Source organism: Castor canadensis, chromosome 4, assembly GCF_047511655.1.
Source record: "Castor canadensis chromosome 4, mCasCan1.hap1v2, whole genome shotgun sequence".
NCBI classification, from domain to species: Eukaryota; Metazoa; Chordata; class Mammalia; order Rodentia; family Castoridae; genus Castor; species Castor canadensis.
The window spans coordinates 67,578,104-67,601,341 of record NC_133389.1 but is presented as its reverse complement, the minus strand read 5'-3'; the positions used below and the strand labels follow the sequence as shown (position 1 = coordinate 67,601,341).

Below are 23,238 nucleotides of genomic sequence, written 5' to 3'. Positions count from 1 at the left end.
CGGAAGGAGATCCCTGTGGGTGACGGTAGCAGAAGTAGCCCCCGCCCGCTCTGAAACTCTGCTAAGGACTAGAACCTGTGCACTCTAGTGATGTAAACAGGTAGCTTGGACACAGGCTTCCTACGTAGGGCACATACCTCTGTGTAAGTGGCATTCTTCTGCTTTTTTTCATTTAAGAAAATCTGTTTTTTTGAGTTGTAGTTCTTTTTGTTGTTGTTTTTTGTTTGTTTGTATATTTATTGTGGTGTTGGTGACTGAACCTAGGGCCTTCTTTGTACATACTAGGCAAGCACTGTACCACTGAGTCACATTCCCAGACTGTTTTTTGTTTTTTTGTTTTTTTTTTAGTTTGGCTGATAGATACTGGAGTTTGAACTCACTGCTTCATGCTTGCTGGGCAGTTACTCTACCACTAACTGGCACTCATCACTTGCAAAATTGTACAGATCCGTAATCTGTAAAATTGTATCACACTAGTTCTAATTAGTGACTTGTTCCCAATAGGTGAACAATTTCCTTCCACACTCTGCTAGTTCCCCCCACATTTCCTCAAAAGAAACTACCACTTTACCATATTAATTTTACGTGGGCGCAGACCATGGGACTCCCAACTTGATACTGTTTTCTACAGAAGTCACCTATTGAGAAGGCCCCTGCTGGTCTGCGAACAGAGTTGTAGGAAGCTTCCCAGTTAGTGGGCACCACAGACTGACTGTGCCTGTATAGTAAATCGCAGTTGATCAAACACGACGACATATTCATAAATTATCAAATGTTATATGAACATTGGTTGTTGTCCTTATTATGGTAACTTTTAGTTGATACAGGACAAAAAAATGTACAAAAAAATGTGTGACCCAAAGTCACCCTGAAGACTGAATATGCAAGACCATTTTCTTCTTGATAGTTCATTTGATCCTTTGAGACAGTTTTTCCTAGATTCATTTATAGGAAAATCTTAGTGAATGGGTACCCCAATATCTGGTCTCCTCAGTCATCCAGAATCCTTAATTAATCAAAATGTTGTTGTGACTTGGTGCACCTTCACACATAGTTTCCTCACCCTTGTTTTATAAGTAAAATTAGGAGGGAAAAATCCTTTCATAGCCTACATGGGTTGTTACCCTTTCATCCCAGTCATCTCTACCCACAGCATACATCTCTACCTAATAAAGACTGTGAGCCAATTTTAAGAACCTAAATCATGAAAGAAAGGTTGCAGTGTCACCTGTATTCAACATATAATGATACAAGTTTCAGCAGCCAAATGTTGTGATGAGCCAACACTTCCAGTTACACAGTGGAGTGTTTTTAAAAAATTTTATTTTAGATGATAAGCACATACTATTATAGCTGTCCTCAGACAGGAGCTATTACTATTGTTAGCTGCCGTACTTGAGCAGTGTCCTGGTGCATTGCGAACTCCTTGATTGATTTATGTAATTTAAAATATATTACAGCAGAACATATGTATTTTACAAAAGTTCCTTTTCAGATGTAGTGTCAAATTTGCCTCCCTTCCTCCCTTCCTTCCTACTTTCCTTCCTCTGTCCCTTTCTTCCTTTTTTTTTTAATACAACTCATTGATAATACTTTTCTCCACCATATGCAGAAAATCATTAGTACCTCTCTAACACTGTAAAAAGACTTTACTTCTATTTGTTGAAAGCAGTTATCTTTCTCACTTATTCAGGCAAAAAATAAAAGACAAAAGTAATCATTTCAGTAGGCTCAGCATTAGTCTTCCTGCTTTTAATTTGGCTGTTCCTCCTGCCTCCAAAAAAGGGAAGAGTAATCCTTCCAAAGTGGCATTCTTGTTGCATAATTACATTGGACAAAATCCTTTGTGGTGCCTCTTTACCTTTCCAGTGAGGAACCCTCACACACAAGTTCAGCCCTTGGATCATGTCTACCCATCTATCCCTCATCATCCTGGGCTGCCTGTGTTCTCCCCCCCTCGGCCATTTGCAGTTCTCCTTTCAGGAGCTACTCATTCCCATCTTCTTGTGTTTAATGTGCTGTGTACTCCACCTGGACCGCTTCTGTTCGTTCTTCAAGACATACATGCCCCTTACCCCAATGAAGAATTGAGAGCCTGCTCACCTTATAAGCCCATTTGGGGACCTGGTTTCTCCCCAAGCTGAGAGTCCAGCCAGCATGGTGTCTGTAGCTGCTGTGCATAGCCTGGCTCTCAGAGTCTCGAGGATTGATTGAATGACTAGAGTTGATGTATTCTGGGTGATGCAGTGAACACATAGGACCCTGGGTTGACAGAAGCCTAACACTGGTTTCCTTTGTGGACATCCCATGGCTGCTTCTGGAGAAGGGAGCCTTGGAGAGTGAGGATGCAGCTGTTCTCCTTAGCTTCTCCTGCAGCTGAAATTGATTGGTGTTACATGAATTTTATCCTAGACATTGAGTAGAAGTAGCACTCACAAGGCAGCCATCCATATTTCCCGCATCACATGGGCCAAGTCAGTACTGGAGGCCACTTGCAGTGGCAGGCCACAGACCTGAGACAGTTCATCCACGGACTGCAGCTCCTTCTTTTACTTGGCTCTCTAAGTATACTTCAAGGGCAAAAGATTTTTAAAGATTTTTAAATGGTTTACGGGTGGTTTGTCCCTCATGGTTCATGTGTTGGAAGCTGAGTCCCCAGTGTGGTGATGTGAGATAGGGCCTGGCAGGAAGTGATTAAGTCATTGGGGCATCACCCTTGGAGGGGATTAATGCTGGTCTTGGGGACTGAGTTATAACAAGGCCCATGTAGCATCAAATCCCTCTCTGGCTTCCTCTCACCATGGGATCTGTACTCCCATGTCTTCCTGCCATGATGCCATCCAGCACAATGTGACCCAGCTATTGAGCTGTCGCCAGACCCGAGTAAAAGCCAGGGCCATGCTGTATATTCAATAAGTGAGCAAAATAAACCTTATTTTTAAGAACAAATGATCTAGCCTCAGGTATTTTGTTACAACAATGGAAACTGACTAGTATAAATATCAACCCCATGTTCTGTCTTGTAAATATGGTATCACCCTAAAGCGTGAGCCCTAAGCCACTCTGTGCCAACTGGCAGTTTACCTGACACCCTGGCTTCTCTGACCACCTCTCCAGAGGCTGCTGAGTCACAGTGAAAATCCCTGAGCAATTGAATGGCATTTTTTCCCTGCTTTCTGATGACTTGCATATTGGATCTTACTTCTTTACTACTGTTAAGAAGCATTTCTGCAAGGCTCCCTTCCCAGTGTGACTCCAGTCTTCTGAATACCAACAGCCTCTCACTCTGTGCCTTCGAGCTTTCTTCCCAGAGCCCTCTTCTGTCATATCTACCATCTCCCCTTTGACATCCAGGCCAATCAGACCTCAAGGACCTCAAAGGAAAAAAAAACTTACCTTAATTCATCTTTGTTCTTTCCACCTCTAACATACACAAAATAAAAGTTGATAGGTATTGGTAAGCTGAATAGAACTTGCCAACAACCACAAGGCCTGGTGCCCTGCGTTGCCTTTCTTCTGTTTCCAGGGTCAGCATTGAATATTGCCTTTGAACCCTTTGGCTTTATTCTGAACACTCAGTTCTCAGGGCTTATTGTGAGGTTGGCCCTGGACCACATTTACCATTATTTTAAATGTTCCATCAACTAAGAGGCACTTTTTGAAAGTAGCCTATGAGCCTCATTGGTGTTTGTGATAATGACACTGAAAAGCACTGGGCTGAACTGAGCACAGTTCTAAGAGGTGGGTGACCTTATCTGTTCCTTACAGTTGAGTAGACCAGAGCTTAGAATGATCAAGTAATTTGTGTGAGGTCATGGTGTTCCTGTGTATTTCTGCTGATTGCAGAATACCCGTTTTTTCCTACTTTAAGGTCTTGTGGTGAGTGTGTATCTCACCTCGATGGGGTTCATAGCCCACTTTGGCCTGCAGTTTTCACTGTAGTAATGGCAGGTGTCTTTGTCTCATTGTCCTTAGCTGCATTTAAGATGTGCAAACAGTCAGAAGCTGTCTTAAGGCCAGCATTTTACTGAGGAAAACCTGGGAGTTCACGCAGAGAGGTGTCTGTCTTCTCACTGCCAGGACTTCTCATCAAAAATTAGCTCAATGTTCAGAATGCTTTGCCCACATGATGGCAGATACCCGAATGCTTTATAGCTATCTCAGTATTGTCAGCCTGAAGGACTGAGTTTATCCAGGTAGAGTTTTACTGTAAATCACAATACTATGAATCTGCTTTCTATTTTTAAGTGTCTGTCATAAATCACAGTTCCTCTATGAAATTATTCAGGTATTTCTTAAAAATACATATAATCAAGCCCTCATGAGTAGCTGTCTAATAAGCCCATTTTATTTTCTTGGCATGTATTTTATTAAATTTTCAAACATTTGTCTAACTAGTGTCTTTTTTGTTAATACAGTGCTGAATACATAGTATGCCCACCACAGAGACCTATCTACTTGTTAATCACTTGAAGAGTGAATTTCTAAGGAGACAGTGGGTTTTCAGGTGATACCGTTTTTATTGCTTTATTCTGAATATTAGGCTACTGGTAGTTTTGCACAGCAAATATTGGCCACCCTAAACTACTGATCTTAGTATTGCTATACCCCTGGAAATAAGCATATGCAATCTATAATTTTTCTTAATTAACAACCTCATGTAAGATGTTTATGTTTTCCCTGACTTTGTGGGGTGCAGGGCTGGCCTTGGAAAATAATTGAAGAGGTTAAAGCATTTTCCTATAGCAGGAGAGTATATGGTTCATATTTCTTTGAGAAGAAATATGAATAAGGACTGAATAAGCCCATTTCCTGGTACTATAACCTGAGGCTAGGTGTTTTATAAAGAAAAGAGGCGTATATAGCTCAGTTTTGGAAGCTGATGGTCAAAACAGCATGGTGCTGGCTCTTGTAAGGGCCCCTTTACATGACACATCATGGGACACAGCATGGAAGAGAGAGATTAAATAGCAAGACAGGAAGCCTAAGAGGTTGGGGATGACCAGCTTTCTTTTCAATAACATCATAGAAGAACTAGGTAGGGTCCCTCAAGAACTACATTCATCTCTTCCAAGGGCAGTACCCCTAATGGCTATACATCCTCCACTGGGCTTTACCTCTAGACAGTTCTACTACCTCTCAGTATCATACTGAGGACCAAGCTTCCAACTCATGAATCCATGGGGACAAACCACACCCAAACCATGAGAACAGCATTCCTTTGATGCTATGAGAGCCAGAAGATGCATGACTTGAAGTGAGCTGGATGACAGCCAAGCCAAGGAGTAGATCCCAGCTGGGAGTTTCCAAACTGTTCCTGATCCTTTCTCCTTCCAGTTCTGCCCAGGCTACATTTTCATTCTGGCTGGTGTCTTAGCTCTTTCCCTTCCTCACCTAAATATGTCATTATATATGGCCCAGCTTCCTGATGACCTCTTTTTCCCTTCAACTTCACTTCTTTCTCTCTAGTGATTCTAGAACATGCCCACAGTTCTCTTCTGCAGCCCTGATCCATTCAGGGCCTGCACCACCCAGGTGCTCAGGAAGCTGAAGCCCTTAGTCGCTATTTCACAGGTGCCTGTATCTGAACTCTGGCTTTGCTGGGAACTAGCCATGTGCCCGCAAGCAAGCCAGGTTCCTGATCTCCATGGACCTCAGCGTTCTCACCTGGGAAGATATATATGGACATTCGCCACTTCGGCATGGAGGTCCGGGGAGAGCAAGCACATCTTCCACCCAATGGAGTGAGCACACCTTTCCCATTTGCAACCACTCCCACCTCCATCAGAGGTTGGACAGAGCCTCCAGTCAGAGGCTGCTGTCCATCTGACTCAGATCTGCTGTTACTGCTTCATGCTAATTTTCCACTTTTCTTTTTCAGGGCTGGGAGAGGGTTCTGCGCTCCTCCACCCAGACAGCAGATCCCATCCTCGCTCCCTAGAGAAGAGTGCATGGAGGGCTTTCAAGGAATCACAGTGCCATCACATGCTCAAGCATCTCCACAATGGTGCACGCATCACTGTGCAGATGCCACCAGCCATTGAGGGCCACTGGGTCTCCACGGGGTAAGGGAGCAAGGGCAGGAGTGGGACAGGGGAGGGACCAGAGTACACATGCCTGTGGAAGACCCTTCTTGGGGTTCTCAGATACAGAGACTGTGTAGAAGACAGCAGCTTGGTTGTTGTCTAAGTTCTGCCAGGAACTTGGTAACTTTTTGAGATTAGTGTTGGTTAAGAAAATATCCATAAGTACTGTAGAAATCATATGAGTGATAGATCCCTGTTTACTGAACTCTGTGGGACCACTTGTGCTTAAAGAGAAACCATTAGCAAGTGAAATTAAGCGCCTGTGTTTCACCAACTTTGAAACACCACTGGAAAGCTTCTGATGAACTAAGTATTCTCGCCATATTCTGGTAATTTAATATATGGCTACAGCTCTCGACTAGCCAGGGTGCAGGTCTTGGATTCCTTTTCTTGCTGTGAAGCTGAGATTTATCCCAGTTTGAGCTCGGGGTTATCTTCCACTAGAGCTTTTAAAAGGAGCCTGGGGCAGATCTGTTCTACCCATTGAATTGTTGAGCATTAACAAGACGTATTCTGGGATCTGATCACCTCTCTCTGTGCACTGTTTCTGGGATATGGATAGCAGCTTTCAAATACCTTGGGGAGAGATCAAATGCATACGGACACATGAAAAAACAAATCTTATAAAATAATGAAGACTCAAAATTTTTTTCTAAAAGCAGGTCTCTTAAAAACTGCATGATAAATTATTTGCATGAAAATCTTAATGGGAAATCATAACTTTAAATGGCCAGTTATTATGTGTCTACTGTGTGCCAAGCACTGTTCTATATTTTGTGCATATAGCAGTGAACCAAACCAACTTGGTCCCTATTCAGGGCTTTCACAAATAAAGACACAAAGAAGTACATTGAAGGTGGAGGGACAATGGGTGTGGAAGGAGAATATTAGGAAACCATATTTTAGGATCGGGGTGGGGCTCAGAAAGTCTAGCAAATGGGAACTCTTGATCTGAGATAGGAAGAGCTTTCTATCTAGAGAAACTAGAAAAGCCCGGCTGGGTGCAGAGTGAGCAAGAGCCTGGCCACACTGGAGACCCCATGACCCTAGCCCTGCAGCCAGCAGGGTGGAGTAGAGCAGGGGAGAGCAGCCCCAGAGGAGTGCCAAAGGCACCTTGAAGACCAAGCCAGTTCATTCTTCCCTCCTCTCTTTTCCTCCCTCCCTCCTTCCTTTCTTTCTTGTTTTTTTGAGATGGGGTCTTGCTTTTGCCTTGGCTGGCCTGAAACTCCTGGGGCATTCCTCCTGCCCCAGCCTCCAGAGTAGCTGGAGCTGCAGGTGTTCCCACTACATATGGCTTATAGATCTCCTTCTAGTCTAAGAAAACTGGGAAGTTATTGAAGAGTTTTCACCTGGGGCCATGCTTAAACTATGGTTTCAACTTTACTAAAGGGCACTCTGGCTGCTCTGTGGTAAATGGATGGGAGAAAAAAATGATCTGGGTGTGACCACCAAGAGACTATAGCACACTTCTAGCTAGGGGTGGTAGAGGATTGGGTGAGAAGAGTAGTGGGCCATAGAGAAATAGTTGGACCTGAGACACACCTGTGTGTACAGGAGGCAGAAGCCACAGGCTGTCAGTTACTGAGATAAAAAAATTACAAAGAAGGGCTCTTTTCATGTGTACCTTCGCTGACCTCAGGCACTGCTCACACACTTCTCTTCCCTTGGGGGAAAGCCTGGGTGTTCTCTAGTGCCTTTGGCTCTGATGACCAGTGCTCAAGCCCCACGGGATGTTTTATATCCATCCACAAGAGGTTATTTGACATCTGCTAACAAATTTACAGTGCAAAAAATACCTGCCTTAAGTAGCTAAGTAACAAATTAAATTACAGCCTGACACCAGCCTGTAATCCTAGCTACTTGGGAGGCTGAGATTAGGAGGATTAGGGGATTGCAATTCAGGCTGGCCTGGGCAAAAAGTGAGACCCCCCCATCTCCAAAATAACTAGAGTTAAAAAGGGCTGGAGGTGTAGCTCAAGTAGTAGAGCACCTGCCTAGCAAGCATGAAATCCTGAGTTCAAACTCTAGTACTGTTAAAAATAAAGCGGGGGGAGGGTGGAGGAGATTAAATCATGAGCAATTTTGAAAACTACTTGAGTTTGGGATTTCAGCCCAATTGCTTGATGAAGCCATGATGTGTCAGCTCAGTCCAGAGTCTGTGTTCACTAGCAGAGGTAGAAGATGAACACTATGAACTAAAAAGTCATGACTATATAGACCAGGCTCAAACAAGCTTAATGGACAAATTATTTGGCCAGCAATTTAAGGAATCCCTTCTGTCCCAGGGGACAGGCTCTGTTGTGTATGATGACTAGAGCAGTGAGAATGTCATGCAGCCCACTGAGCCATCTTGCTGTGTAAACCAGTCTTAAGTGTTTCTGGTTTAGGATCTAGCATATATCTAATTCCTCCATGTAGGACATATCCCCCTTGTCAGCCAACACAAACCAAAGGAACCCATGTTTCTATTGTTATGTTAGCTTTGTTTCCCCTTAATTGCCCTTAATTTTTTCCTGCTAGAGAGAAAATGAATTTTGCATGGATGGGAAGGTGACCTTCCACTTGCCATTAGGTGACCAGACTCCATTTCAGATTGACAGACATCTCACACTTGCCTACACGAGGCAGGGATATGGGATGAAAGCGCTCATGAAGTCACCTGTTTTTAATCTGACACAAGGGCACTCCTTTGATAGGCTAGCACCACACTCTTTTTCCTTATCCAGAAAGAAAGGTTTCTCTCCGAGTTAGGCTACAGTTTCTGCTTACCTCTCCTATTCCCATGATCAATGAAACCCTTCTGTTATAGACTGATTAGGAGCAATTGCTGGAGCCAGATTGCCTGGATTCATGATTAGGCTCTGACACTTTCTGATTGTGTGACCTTGGACACATAGCCTAATCTCATGCCTCAGTTTCCTAGCTGTGGATGATAATCATAAATAATTTCTAGGTGGCTGTGAAGGTTCAGTGAATTGGTTTCTATAAAGGAATAGTATCTGCCCATAGAAAGCATTTTATTGTTATTGCTGTGATTTCTTGACATGATTGTGGCTCTCTTCCATCTGGTCTTGTGCTTATAGAGGTTAATTTTTCCTTCCCCTCATCCTCTCCAGCTGTGAAGTGAGATCGGGGCCAGAGTTCATCACCAGGTCTTACAGATTCTACCACAATAACACCTTCAAGGCTTACCAGTTTTATTATGGCAGCAACCGGTGCACAAATCCCACCTACACACTCATCATCCGTGGTAAGATTCGCCTCCGCCAAGCATCCTGGATCATCCGTGGGGGCACTGAAGCTGACTACCAGCTGCACGGTGTCCAGGTCATCTGCCACACAGAGGTGGTTGCAGAGCAGCTCAGCCGGCTGGTGAACCACACGTGCCCAGGCTTCCTGCCCTTGGGTGGCTCCTGGGTGCAGGACATGGCCTATGACCTGTGGCGGGAAGAGAATGGCCACGAATGCACCAGAGCCGTGAACTTTGCCATGCATGAGCTGCAGCTCATCCGCGTGGAGAAGCAGTATCCCCATCACAGCCTGGACCACCTGGTAGAGGAGCTCTTCCTCGGCGACATCCACACAGATGCCACTCAGAGGATGTTCTACCGGCCGTCCAGCTACCAGCCGCCCCTGCAGAATGCCAAGGTACACAGGGCATGTCATAGAGGTTCCAGCAGAACTCTGGGAAAAGGAAGGTTCTGCTCCTTGAGGAGGGCAGGCAGGGTGGGACTGCTGGAGGTAAGAGGAGAAGTAGAAAGCTGGAGAGGTACACGTAGCTAGTCTGGAGACCCAGGGCTGTCAGCCACTTTTTTTGTGACCTGGGGGCCCCGTTTTCCTATTTGAAGTCAGGAGAGAGAGGGTTGATGGGAGTGATGGTCCTAGAAAATGTCTGTAGTCCAGTATCCTAGAAACCTCTGTAACTGAGAAGAGAACATGAAGGAAATGTGGACATGTTACAGCCATCCTTGGGAAAGACACCAGATAACAGTGCCAACCCCACCCTGGAGAAAGCGGGAGGGACAGCAGGAAGGGAACAGTGACACATGACCTGACAGAGTCTTAGATTTCACAGAGATCTTTCACTTGGTTACTGCTTTCAGTCTGCACAGTGACCGTCTGAGATAGATGTCATCGTGACTCTTGTTGACAGGGGAGGTGAAGGCCCCAGGGATTATGTGAAGCAGTATTTCATGAATTTCAGTGCTGGAAGTTGAACCCCAGTCTCTTTCCTCTACACCTCAAATTGTTTCCATTTTACTAAGCAGCATGAAAAGTCACTGCAATCTGAAGGGGTCCCGAGGAGGACAGGAAGCAATTAAAACTTATGTTCTTCTCTTGAGTGATGTTCCAGTAATTATATTTGGAATTCACAAAGCATTTCCTTCCCACCAGCTCAGAATCTTGTCAGCAAGTAACTCAATTGTCCCCATTGCAGAAACTTGCATTGTTCGGGGCTGGAAGGAGTAGACAGACCTGGGCCTGCTGTGGTGGTCAAGCGAGTGGAGTGTCCCCTGGCCATGTGGTTGGCTTTGGTGGAATGCTCCCTAGCACAGTGTCTCTCTGGTTGCAGAACCCCAGTTGACTTTTTTTAAAAGTCTTTTTTTTTTAAAGTCTTTTTCTTAGTAGGTCTTTGAGCTCACTAATACCCAGTCAAGACATCACAGAGTACTTCCTCTGCTGTAGACTGCACACTGTTATCTTTTTGTAATGTCTGTTATTGTGAGCTCATGTAATGAAAGTAGCCTTTATTAGAGCTTTGAAAAATCTGCTGAGGAAGCCTGCTTGGCGGAGGCTGCTTCCTCTGCACATACCTCATTAGGGAGGTATCCTCTGTGCGACATGGAGCCTCGAGAGGGGCCAGAGCCCTCAGACCTAGGGCTCTTGCCATTCTGCTGCACTGCACTTGGACAGTCACTGGCTACTGCCAATGTAGGCACTGAAGAGACAAAGGTAGTTAGGGATAGCTGTGTGGGGTCTCGGACGTTCTCTCTTGGGTGATGGAAAAGGAACCCAAAGCACTGCCTTCCAGCAAAGGCATTGAGAGAATATGTTCACCAGGCTGATGCCTGGGTGGACTGTGACTCTGGGCCAGGCTTTAGTGGCTCTTTTAGGAAAACAGAAAAGAACTATAGGCTTCCAGTTATATTCTAAGTTCTTGCCAGTTGATAGGGTTGTTCAGGGTAGGTGCTGAGCCCCATGGCTACCTGCCACCTCTCCTGGAACCTGGCCGGAATAGTTGTAGGCAAGGGGTTCTCTACCTCCATCTGGCTCCTCCCAGTGTAGCATAGCCAACTTTCCACAGATCCTCAGGGAGGGGAGATGTGACCATCATGAGGAAAAAGCTGTCTAGGTGATCCACTTTAGCTGAGAGCACTGCCCCTACCTGTGTCACCCCAACCCAGAGTTTCTTCATCCCTTGAGCCCTGCTTGGAGTCACTAACAAACAGCAAAATAGTCCCATGTCAGGAGGTGGGAGGCTGGGGTCTTGCTCCCTGAGCACCTATCGCTGGGCTGGAGCTGAAGTTGGGCCTGCCTCTGCCCCATATCTGACCTTGGCTGCTGTTTGCACTCACCCGGGGTCAGGTTAGGTTTCCTCACCAACACTCGGCCACGTGGGCTCTTTGATCTCTTAAGCTAGTTTGAGCACTGAAGAAAGAAAATTTTTTTTTTTTTTCTTTTCCATCTGTTTTCTCTTACCTATGCTTCTTCATCTCAATTGCTATACCTCCAGCAGCATAGCACCTTAGCTAAGGATTCACAAGTTAGATAAACTTCCCACACCACCACGTCTGGGTTTCTCCTGGTCACTCCCCTACTCTGGCTGGAGGACTTTCACTGTGGTGGGTGCTGCGCACTAATCAGAGCTGGTCTGTTGAGAGACACACACGGCTCTGGAGGGAAAAGTCGTCACAGCGAGTTACTCAGTGTTAGCATGGGGATTAAAGACGGCAATCACAACACTGACTTTTTTAGAATTTCTATTTGAAAAAACAAATAGGTAAAAGATTTTTTTTAAACAGTCTGATAAATTGGCAAGAATATGGACTTTGGAAATGGAAACCAATCCTGGAATCCAGTTCTGCCCTCATTAGCTGTGGGGCATTGGTTCTTACCTGACCTTAGAGAGGTAGCTTATCTTTTCTATAAATGGTAGAAATGCTAGAATCCATGGGATTAATGTGCAGAATGCTGCTGGCCGCCTGCCTCCTTGGGCTGGAGTAAGTAGCCCTTCTGAGCTGATGGTTTTTAGAGGTCTGAGGGTGACTGTCAGCCAGAGAACATCAGAGTGCTGTGATGCCCAGCCATCAAACCTTCTCTTCTGTCTTCTGTCTGCTACTCTACTGAAGCCATGGTGGGACATTCACCCAGATTCTTAAGAAATAGACTCCAATCTCAGGCCTGATTCCCTGATTGCAGAAATATGAAGGGTGGAAAGAACTTGAGGAACTTAGATATTATCCAGAATATACTAACTGAAAAATAAGTAAAGGAAGGTGCAGAATAGCAGGACTAATGTAATCCCTTTTTATAAAACCAACAGTAAAAGAAGAAAGGAGTCAAGGCTTTCTGGGAGGGCACAGGGGACCTTGGTGATGGCCTCTGACAAAGAGGGCTGTGTGCCAGGGATGGTTAGGCTCAGGCATCAGTTTTTGTACTCTCTGCACTTTGTGCCATGATCTTGTATTATCTAGTCACTAGCACCACACAAAATTAAAATTCAAAAAGAAAAAAAAGAAAACCCCTGCTAGGACTTTGAGGAATGTTGAAGCCACTGATGAAGCTGGAGGCCTGATGGGAAGAGGGTGCAGGCTTCCAGAACCCGGCCAAGGTAGATGCTGTGGAACCACTGCGGCTGCTCAGCCAGGATGGCTAGGGGGTGGTTGAAGACCTCGTGGCTCTGGGAACTGAAAGGGCCCATTCTTCTCTTGCCTTGTACCTCTTGGCCTGCCACGCACATGAAGTTCTCAGGAAGTTTTTAGATCCTTCCCTTGGACAGCTATGGGAAGGAATGAATGGACTTGGCCATCTGTGTCTTTCCAGACATACGCAGGGAATGGTAAAGTCTGGTGGCCTGTGCCCATGGGACACACCAACAGCAGGTTGTTTGGGCTGGCTGTGACCACTGGGCCCAGGTCAGGAAGCAGCAGGGAGAGGGTTGTCTTCAAAGGGCCACAGGCTGCGCAAGAGGACTGGAGCCTCCTCCTTTGAACTCTTTGCCTCTCTTAATTGCTGGTCCATAGAGACCTGGCTGAAAATTAGTTTAAATGCTAAATTGAGTTTGAAACCACCAGTCTCAGCTCTTGTGGAAACAGAACGCCATGTAAAAATAGAAACCTCAAGTCAGCTTGTTTTTTTAGGCTTTATTCAGCTTTGCTGTGTGGTTCTGAATCCTTTGGCAATTAAGTGATGTTTGCAGAGATTCAGGTGTGTGGGAATTATTTCAGGAAGAAACTGGCTCCTCTTCATTAAGAAAAATCAAGGCAGCCTAAAATAACCCTAAAAGAGATGGAGTTTTACACTGAGGCAGCCATTACCCTCTGCCTGGATTCTTCAGAGTCATGCAGCCGAGTTCATTCTTACAGTGATAGAATCAAATGGTTATTAAAAGCAAATGATTTCCAGGAGTGTTCAAAATGCCAGAGCCTCAGGAGCAGACATGTAAGCAAATGGAATTGGTCTTTCTCCAGAATCCTGTGTGATGTAACCACAGGGTTGTAAATCGAGGGTCACTGCAAACAAGACAGCTTTCCCGAAGCCATGTACCTTATTCTGTCCTGGCAAACTTGCCATGGTGGAGCTGCCCACGGGAAGAGGAAGGCACCAAGCTTTTAGAACACCTGAGCCCTGTGAGAGAAGAAGAACAAGTTCAAAGCCTGTTTGTGCTCTTGAATTCTGTAAGAAGCTCCATGCCAGGAACCTCAGCAGTTTGTGAGGCAGCTTGCCGTCCAGAGCCTTGTTAGAGAACGGTCATCCCTCAGCATCCCCAGGGCATTGGTTGCAAGATCTCCTGGATGCCAAAATCCATGAATGCTCAAGTCCCTCATGCAAAATGGTGCATTATTTGTATAGAGCTTCCACACATCCTCCTGTATACCTCACGTCATCTCTAGAAGGTTTACACTGTACTGTCTAAGACAATGTAAGGGCTGGGTACATGGTTGCTAAACTGTGCTGTAAAGGGAATAATAATAAGGAAAAACATCTGTATAAGGAAGAAAACATCTGTATGTGTTTGGTACAGTTGCAATTTCTTTTCCCAATATTTTCAATCTGTAATTGGTTGAATCCTCTGATGCAAAACCCATGGATACTGAGGGTTATGAAAAATGCAGGTGAACTGTGGGAGTTCCTGCTGCTGATGACATCAGAGGGATTTTGGATCAGGTGGCCATGGACAGTGGCCTTTTCAACCCAGCTTCCTGGATGGGCTCTGTGGCAGGCTGGGCACCTCTGTCACTGAATGTGAGTTGTGTGGCTCCTGGGTAGGGGATGGGCGTCACACATATGGGGAAGGACTCAGGTGCTTGTGGAAGAATCCCATGTGCTTTCTCTTCTGCCAGTGTAGGAAAAAGAAAGGGGGAGGGGTTTGCAGAAGTGATGAGGGACGAAGAAATGGTGTAAGGCTAGATGTCCTAGGAGCCAGACCTAAGGCAGTTTCAGAGGCCATTCTTACATGAAGGAGGACTCACTCCTAAAGAAAACTGATTGCCCACTGGGTCCAGGCATACAGTGAGGCACTACATGAAAAGGAGATCCTGTATCCGGGTCAGTTGATGGGGTCTGGACTTTGAAAGCATTGCTCTTGTGGACACATCATTGGGGCCTAGCTTACAGTGTCCCACACAGAAGTGCAGGGCAGGCTATTGCCCTACATCCTCACCACAGACCCTGATCATTCTGTTTCTTGACTCTGTACTACTTCAGAGTATTTTGGCAGACAAACAGGCATGAAGGGTTGCTTTATTTCAGGAGTTTGCAGAGCAGGAAAGATTTGTTGTGAGGAACAATGCAAGCCATAAACATTTCACCCTTAAAAGGCAAAAACACTGAGAGGCCAGGATGAAAACCCCAACAAGCAGGAAATTAGCCATGTCTTACATCCCCACTGCATGGGTGTTAACTGAGCAGTGTGGCGGGGAGAGGAGGAGCAGGAGTGGGCTAAGCCAGGGGGTTCTTGGGATTCACAGCAGATCTAATTATTTTTAAAATTAGCTTCAATCATTTAAACAAATTAAAATGCTTAGAGTTATTTCTTACAAAGAAACAGCTCCTAGTAGTCCTTTCTGTCCCACTGTTGAGTCTGTACACAGAGTGCATGTGCAGGCAGGGTGGAGACTTGAGTATCTTTGTGGAATTGTTGATGTTTCTTAAAATAAGAATGGCCTTTGTGAGCTCCCATCTTAGATTCTAGACTTCTTAGAAAGCCCATTTCTGGAAGGATCCTTGCTCCTGAGACCTGCCACTGCCCCTTCTTAATGTAGGGGGCAGAAGGGTGTTCATTGCTGTTTGCTTTCCTCTGTGCTCAGTAGCCAGCCACAAGCCAAGTATCTTAGACTATTTTCTTTGCTGTTACAAAGTACCTGAGGCTGAGTAATTTATAGATAAATTTAGTTATGTTTCTGGAGATGGGAAGGCCAAGAGCATGGCGCCGGTGCCTGGTGAGGCCTTCCTGCTGCATTATGACTTGGTGGAGGGTACCACGTGGTAAGACAGCAAACTTTCTAGCTCAGAACTTTCTTTCTCTTAAGAAGGGGCCCCACCCTGATGACCTTGTCAAATCCTGATTACCTCCCAAAGCCCCACCTTGAAATGCCATTAACATATGAATTTGGAGATTTTTTTTTCTAACATGAACTTTTGGGCTACATATTCTAACCATAGCACTCAAAAATCATCAGTCCATCTTTCCTTCTTCCCCCTCATCTTCCTGGCCCAAGACTCTTCATGGATGGCTATGAGAATTTTGGGGTTACTGTGCAGTGTCTCCGTGACCCTCTCCAAAGTCCCATGTACCCTAGTACGTGTGCCTTCCCGCTCCTGCAAGGGAGACCAGACCCACCAATCAGTGCATTTCTGTGCACATGATATTGGCCACCCTGCTTGCAGGAGCAGAGCTTGACTGCAAGTGTCTCGGGCAGCTCGGGATGCTAGAGAGAGTGCCCTTGCCTGGGTGGCTTATAAACAGCTGACGTTTGTTTCTCCACTTCTGGAGGCTGAATTCTGAGAGGTGGCAGGCAGCAAGCCAGGGTTCTGGTGTGGGCCCTGTTCAGAATGCAGACAGCCTCCTCCTCATTCTGTTTCACAGGGCAGAAAGTCAGTGAGGGAGCTTGTTGGCCTTCTCACAGGGGCACTAATCCTGTTCATGTGGCTCCACCCTATGACCTTACCTAGTCACCTCACTAAGACACCACCTCCAATGCCCTCATATTGAGGGCTCACAATTCCAAAATAGGGATTTTGAGGGGACACAAACATTGGGTCCAATGCAGCCAGCCAGGCAGCCTGAACCTGAAGCCACAGTCCCAGGGATGCAACTGGTGTGGCCCTGGCTAGTCCCCCTTGTTTCTCTAAAGTGGAGTACTGATCCTGATCCCTTTTGGTGATCAAAATGAGCCTGAGGTCATAGGCACCTAGAATCTCGCATCTAGAAAGCACCCAAGTCACCCCTACGATTAGGTGGGCAGCTGCCTACTCTATCCAGCTCCTTAAATATCTACCATAGCTTTCTACCATCATCTTTCTTGTCATATTCAGCATGTGTGCAGTGCCCTGTGGGACAACATGGGAAATATAAGGGGGTCTCTTTGGCCTTGGCCTCAAAGAACTTACGGTGTAGTACCCAATAAGGGTGCTCATACAGGACAGTCTGCAGCAGAAATGTCATCTGCACCCAGCAAATTGCAGTTGTAAGCAAAGCTTTGCACATAGGCAAACTTTTTATGTGAGTTGTGAATGTGTTGTTTATCCCATGGAGCAAAACCCTAGGAAAGGAAGTTTCTATCATCTGTTCCCTCCTTCATGAACAAAACTTTTAGCCCAAGATATGCTCCTTTTGAAGACTTAAGTTTTGTCCAGTCTGCTTCTGTAGTTGATCTGTTCACAAGAAGATCCTCTCAAGTAATTTCTTCCATTCTGGGAAGGCGATGGAAACAAGTGGCCACTGCCAACAGATGTTGTTGATGAACCAGATCTCCAGAAATAAATATTGGCAGGAAAAGGGAGAAAGCCAGGAGAACCCCCATCAGTCATCAGCCCAGAAGACCTTTTGCTGGAGCTGGAGTCCTTAATAGGGGGACACCTGTTCCCAGGACCTCAGCCTGAGAGCCACACAGGGCCAGGAGGTAGCATTCAGCAAGTCCCAGGACAAAATTAGGGGCCTGAGTCTACTTCTTCATTTACAAAGTCATCTGAGCCAAGTTATTTTCTCTCTGTGTGCTTTGTTGCCTCATCTGCAAAACGTGCCATGGTCTCTTTGGGAGATTGGAGAGCTTAAGAAGAGAGTGTGCTTGAAACCTTTAGAACCCAATGTCCTATGCGAGCTTCAGTTCTTGAACTTGTTCCCTGGGAACCAGGGAGGATCAGCAGGCAGAGGAGGCAAACCCCACACCTTGCCAGCAATGTTGCTTACTTAGAAAGTGTAGGTTCATTTTTAAAATAAGTTTGATTTTCTTTTCAGAGATTACTTGTTCAGGGATCTTATTTCTCCCCAAGTACCTCCTCCCCTTTTTTGTGGTACTGGAGATGGAACCCAGAGCCTTTTGCATGCTAGGCAAGCACTGTACCACTGAACTACACAAGCTTTTTGTGCTAGGGTAAAGAATAGCAACAAGGAAACACATTCTGGTCTCTGCTTTTAACCTTCAAATTTTCTGTGTACAAAAGCTGTGGCTTTAAATAGCCCTTTCTAAGATTCAGGGAAATGGAGTGGTGTAGAAGCCAAGTCAGTGAGCTGGGAAAGGACACTTTTCAAGTGAGAAGAACAAAACAAAAAGTAATTCCATAAAGCAAATGATACTTTATAGTGCAAATCATCTTTCATGTTTAAAAACTCCACATGCAATTCTCTTTACATTTATTAATCTCAAAAGGCTACTCTTTCAAAAACCCATGTTGGAAAAAAAGCCATTGATCAATACAGTGTGTAGAAGAATAACTTCTGCTTCTCTGAAGTTATTCCTATCAGTCTCTAATTTTTATTCAAGACAAAGATTGTAAGAATTGAAGAACACAAATGTTTAAACTTACATATAAAACAAAGGTATCTCTTTATATACAGCCATGGTTAAAACTGTCTTTTTGTTGACATTGTCCACAAAGAGGTCAAAATGACCACCTTTGTTTATGACATATTTGGTCTCTTAATAGTAGCTATAGAGTTGCTTCAAGTATCAACTCTAACAGCCAAAAAGAAGAAAAAATCAAAAATGAGCAAAGGGATTAAAAGATGTACAAATGATCAATAACCACATCAACTAAATCACAGATCATTAGGGAAATATAAATCTAAACTTCAGTGGGATGCAAAGTTGCCCATCAGAATATCGTGATGACTATTATAGAAGGAAGGTGGGAGGAGTGAGGAGAAAGTAAGTGCTGGCAAGGATATGGGGAAATTGGAACCTTTGCACATTGTTGATAGAAATGTAAAACAGTACAAGCACTGCAAAAAGCAGTATGATGGGTCCTCACAGAATTAAGCGTTGAATTAAAGATTGAAAGCAGAGACTCAGATATTCATATATCCATGTTCATGGTAACATTATTCACAGTAGCCAAAAGGTGGAAGCAACCTGTCTATATCAACAGATAAATGGGTAAACATAGCGTATACATACAGTAGAATATGATTCAGCTTTAAGAGGGAAGGAATTCTGACACATACTGTACCCTAGATGAACCTTGAAGACAATGTGCTAATTGAAATAAGCCAGTCACCAAAAAGACAAATACTATGTGACTGTACTCACACGAAGTAGGTAGAATAGATTCATAGGGGCAGAAAGTAGGTTGGTGGTTGCTGGGGCTGGGGGCAGGGAGGAATGGGGAGTCAGTGTCAGTGGGAACAGAGTGTCAGTTGGGGAAGATGAGAAGGTTTTGGGGATGGATGGAGGTGATGGCTACACAACCATGTGAATATACTTAATGCCACAGTTCTGCACACTTTAGTTAAGATGGTCAGTTCTACATTATGCGTTTTTTGTGTCTGGTACAAGAATTTGAACTCAGGGTTTCATACTTGCAAGGCAGGTACTCTACCATTTGAGCCACACCTCTCACCTTTTTTCTGTGGTTATTTTGGAGATAGGGTTTCACCTTTTGTTTAGGCCATCCTGGACCACAGATCTCCTATCTTAGGCTCTCTGCCAACACTAGGATGACAAGCGTGCATCACCACATCCAGCCTTTTTCCATTGAGGTGGCGTCTTGCAAATTTTTTTGCTTGGGTTGGCCTGGAATCACACTCCTCCCAATCTCAGCCTTTCATGTAGCTTGGGATAACAGGCACACACCACCATGCATGGTTATTGGTTGAGATTGGGTCTGAAAAGAGGCACCACACTAAGAGGATTGCCTGCTATGTGCCAGAGCCTGGGGGTGGGCACTTTACAGACACCATGTTAACTTTCCGTCCTGGCCTTTGAGTGTTAGAACAACCATTTTGGAATGAAAACATTTGGAACTTTTACCTCATAGTAGCTTACTGCAGAAACATAATAGTAAGCTATTGAACTTAGGCTGCTTTCTTTTAACTCAGTTTGTATTTAACATGCATTTGAAAGATCATGGTGCAAATGGCAAAAGACAGGCCATTTATTTGGTCTTCATTCCAGGTGGGTGCACTGAGTAGGAACCACCTGGATCTACCATTCCTCTCTTGCAGCACTTATGCAAGTGGGTATAATGGTTACCATTATATAAACGAGGAAGTAGAAGCAGAGAGAAATGAATAACTTTCCCAAGGTCACCAGCCATGAGGCTGCAGGGCTGGCCCATGGCCCTGGGGGGCTGGCCCATGGCCCTGGGGACCTGGCCAGAGTCATCTTTCTGTGCTGAGATTCAACTTAGCACTAATGGGCTGCCTGTGATCTTCTCTCCCCATTTCTCATTCTAGCCTGCTGACCACAAGGTGTAGGGCAGGTGACTTTCTCCCATGCATTCCCAGAACCTTCTTTAGGAAACCACAGGCCCAAAAGTGCACCTGGACCTGGGGACAGCAAGGACTCGGCCTTCCCTTCCTTGCCACAACCCATTGATCTCATCTGCAAGCCACAAACTATGTTGCCAAGGGAACTATTATTGTCTTATAAGTTGCAACTGTAAGCTCATCTAATGAACACAGAGGCACAAGCTAGTGAGCATAGATACCCTTGGAAGGGGACATGTTAGGGATAGCTGGGAAGCCCGCTTCTCCTGCCCTTGCCACATCTCCAAGAGAGGCAAGCATCTAGCCAAACGGCTAACCATCATCAGGTCACATGTGTGAGGTCTGTAAACCCAAGGCCCCAATGAAGGAGGTCTCTGATTGAAGACGAGGGAGTGCCTGCCCTGAAGGACTGCCCACCAGCCCTGTCTGCGGGCCTGAGGCCACACCTGGGCTGTGAGTGTGGTGCATATGAGAGGACATTGTGCTCAGTGATCAGTGTTCTGTTAGTCCCTGGTGCCTTGGTCCACCCCTGTGGGAGAAAATAGCAGAGGGAGAGAAGACCCCATGCTCAGAATGAGGGAGCCCTGGCTCAGATGCACCTTATAATTTGGCTGGCATGGTGAGTGAATGACACTGTGTCGACCCAGCTCTCCTGACTTCCAATTTTTGGGCTTTGTGTGTCAATCCTGCACAGCCCTGTGTTTGTTGTCCTGGCAAATAGCATAGACAAAACTGATGTTTATGGCATGTGCTCCTGGCCCCCATATCACCCATCAAAATGGACCCTGAAAGGGAGAGCCTTGTGAAAGTCGAAGCACAGCTCTCACATGCATTAAGCTGCCGGCAGCAAGGAAAGCAGGAGGTGCATTAAGATCCCAAAAGGCTCCAGAATCTCAGGCTGGGAAGCACATATGGCTCTGTGCCTGCCCTGAGAGGCCTCACTTCTCCCTTCTGTTGCCTCCTACCTCACCATCGCCAACTTCATTCTCTTCCTCTGTCAGCAGGACTCTGCCCTTCCTAGTCATCTCGTCTTCATCCATAGCCAGGAATACTTCTCCTACCAGGGGACCTCACCATTTTTTAACTTTGAATTTTAATTGTGGTAAAATACACATAGCATAAAATTTACCATCTTAACCACTGTAGTGATACAGTTCAGTGATATTAATTACATTCACAATGTCGTGCAACCATCACCATTATCCATCTCCAGAATACTTTTTATCTTGGAAAACTGTAACTCTACCCATTAAACTCTTAACTCCCCATTCCTCCCTCCCATAGCCCCTGGCAGGCACACTCCTGCCTCCTGACTCTGAACTTCATTCCTCTAGGTCTCTCATGAGTGGAATCAGACAATATTTATCTGTGTGTGGCCAGCTTATTTCACCTAGCATAATGTCCTCAAGGTTCATCCATGCCATAGCCTGTGTCTGAATGTCTTTCCTTCTTAAGGCTGAATCATATCCTATTGTATATACAGCCACAGATGGTGTATCCATTTATTTGTAGGTAAGTACCTGGGTTGCTTTTACCTTTTGGCTACTGTGAATGATGCTGTGGCCACAGTTGTACAAATAGCTGTTCAAATCCTTGCTTTGAATTCTTTTTGATGTTGTGTCTACAAGGGGAATAGCTGGATCTTAAGGCAATTCTGTGTTGACATTTTGAGGAATCACTAAGCTTGTCAGCAACTGCTGTGTCACCAGCAGGACCTGAGGGCTCCAGTTTCTCCACATTGTCACCAACACATATCCTGAATTAACTTCCTTCCTTCCTTCCTGTCCTTCTTGTCCTTCCTCCCTTCCTCCCTTCCTCCCTCCTTTCCTTCCTTCCTTTTTCTCTGTCTATCCTTCTTGTCCTTCCTTCCTTCCTTCCTGTTCATCCATCCTTCCTTCCTCCCTCCTTCTTGTCTTCTTCTTTGTGCCTTTTTCTTCTTGGTAGTACTGGGGTTTGAATTTAAGGCTTTGAACCTTGCTAGGCTTGAGCCACACTCCCGGCCCGCTTCTGGATTATTGATCGTCACCATCCTAAGAGTTGTGAGGTGCTACCATCCTTTCTTTCTGAAAACAAGCATCCAGCACCTGTAGCCTGAAAACTTGATAGGATTCTAAAGACAGTCTATACTGTTAAGCATACACTTGTGTTCACCTGTTTGTGTACGCATGCACACACGCCTCTCTCTGTGCATCATAGCCTGGCTTCAGTTGCTCTTGAGAGTTCAGTTCCCTGAACTCCCTGCCTGTGACAGTTCCCTGGCTGTCCAGCTCCAGCCTTGGTGAGTCCCCATTTTCTGAGACACATGTACATTGATCTCACAGGAAGACAAAGTCTCTAAGGGTGTTTGTTTTCTGGCTGCAGAACCACAACCATGCCTGCATAGCCTGTCGGATCATCTATCGCTCTGACGAACACCACCCGCCCATCCTGCCCCCAAAGGCTGACCTGACCATTGGCTTGCATGGGGAGTGGGTAAGCCAGCGTTGTGAGGTGCGCCCTGAAGTCCTGTTCCTTACCCGCCACTTCATTTTCCACGACAACAACAACACCTGGGAGGGGCATTACTACCACTACTCGGACCCCGTCTGCAAGCACCCCACCTTCACCATCTATGCCCGGGGCCGGTACAGCCGTGGTGTGCTCTCCTCCAGGGTCATGGGCGGCACGGAGTTTGTGTTCAAAGGTAGGTCTGCCTCTAGTCACCACAGAGTGGCTTAGGAGCAGTTCTGGGACATTTTTGTTTAAACAGAGCCTGAGGGAAAGGGTGTCAGTTTCTACCTCAAATTATCTTTGGAAACACCATCTAAGTTCCTCCTGCCTGCTAATCAGGGCCAGGTGCCAGACCTCAGCCTGTAGCTCAGGTGCAGTGGGGCAGTGGTAAAGTGTGCCCCAAGGAGGACACACTGCGTGTTTTCTTACACACACTTAAGCAGACCTGAAGTATCCCTCTGTCAACATCTTGCTCATTGTGCCAGGTGCCTTCCTGAGTAGGTGATAAAGAGC

General features: G+C 45.5%; 1 protein-coding gene across 2 annotated transcripts in view; it reads left to right on the top strand.

Annotated features, from left to right (window-relative positions):
* Apcdd1 (APC down-regulated 1) overlaps nt 1-23,238 on the top strand; it is a 31,072-nt gene that overhangs the window by 5,574 nt on the left and 2,260 nt on the right. The window contains exons 1-4 of one of the 2 annotated variants that reach the window (XM_074070418.1): nt 4,595-5,744; nt 5,882-6,065; nt 9,203-9,734; nt 22,597-22,918. In XM_074070418.1, the coding sequence (XP_073926519.1) occupies nt 5,648-5,744; nt 5,882-6,065; nt 9,203-9,734; nt 22,597-22,918 (1,135 nt within the window). In that variant the 5' untranslated portion in view covers nt 4,595-5,647. Of the gene's footprint in view, nt 1-4,594; nt 5,745-5,881; nt 6,066-9,202; nt 9,735-22,596; nt 22,919-23,238 lie in introns of those variants that run through there. The other variant, XM_020184541.2, reaches the window with a different exon arrangement.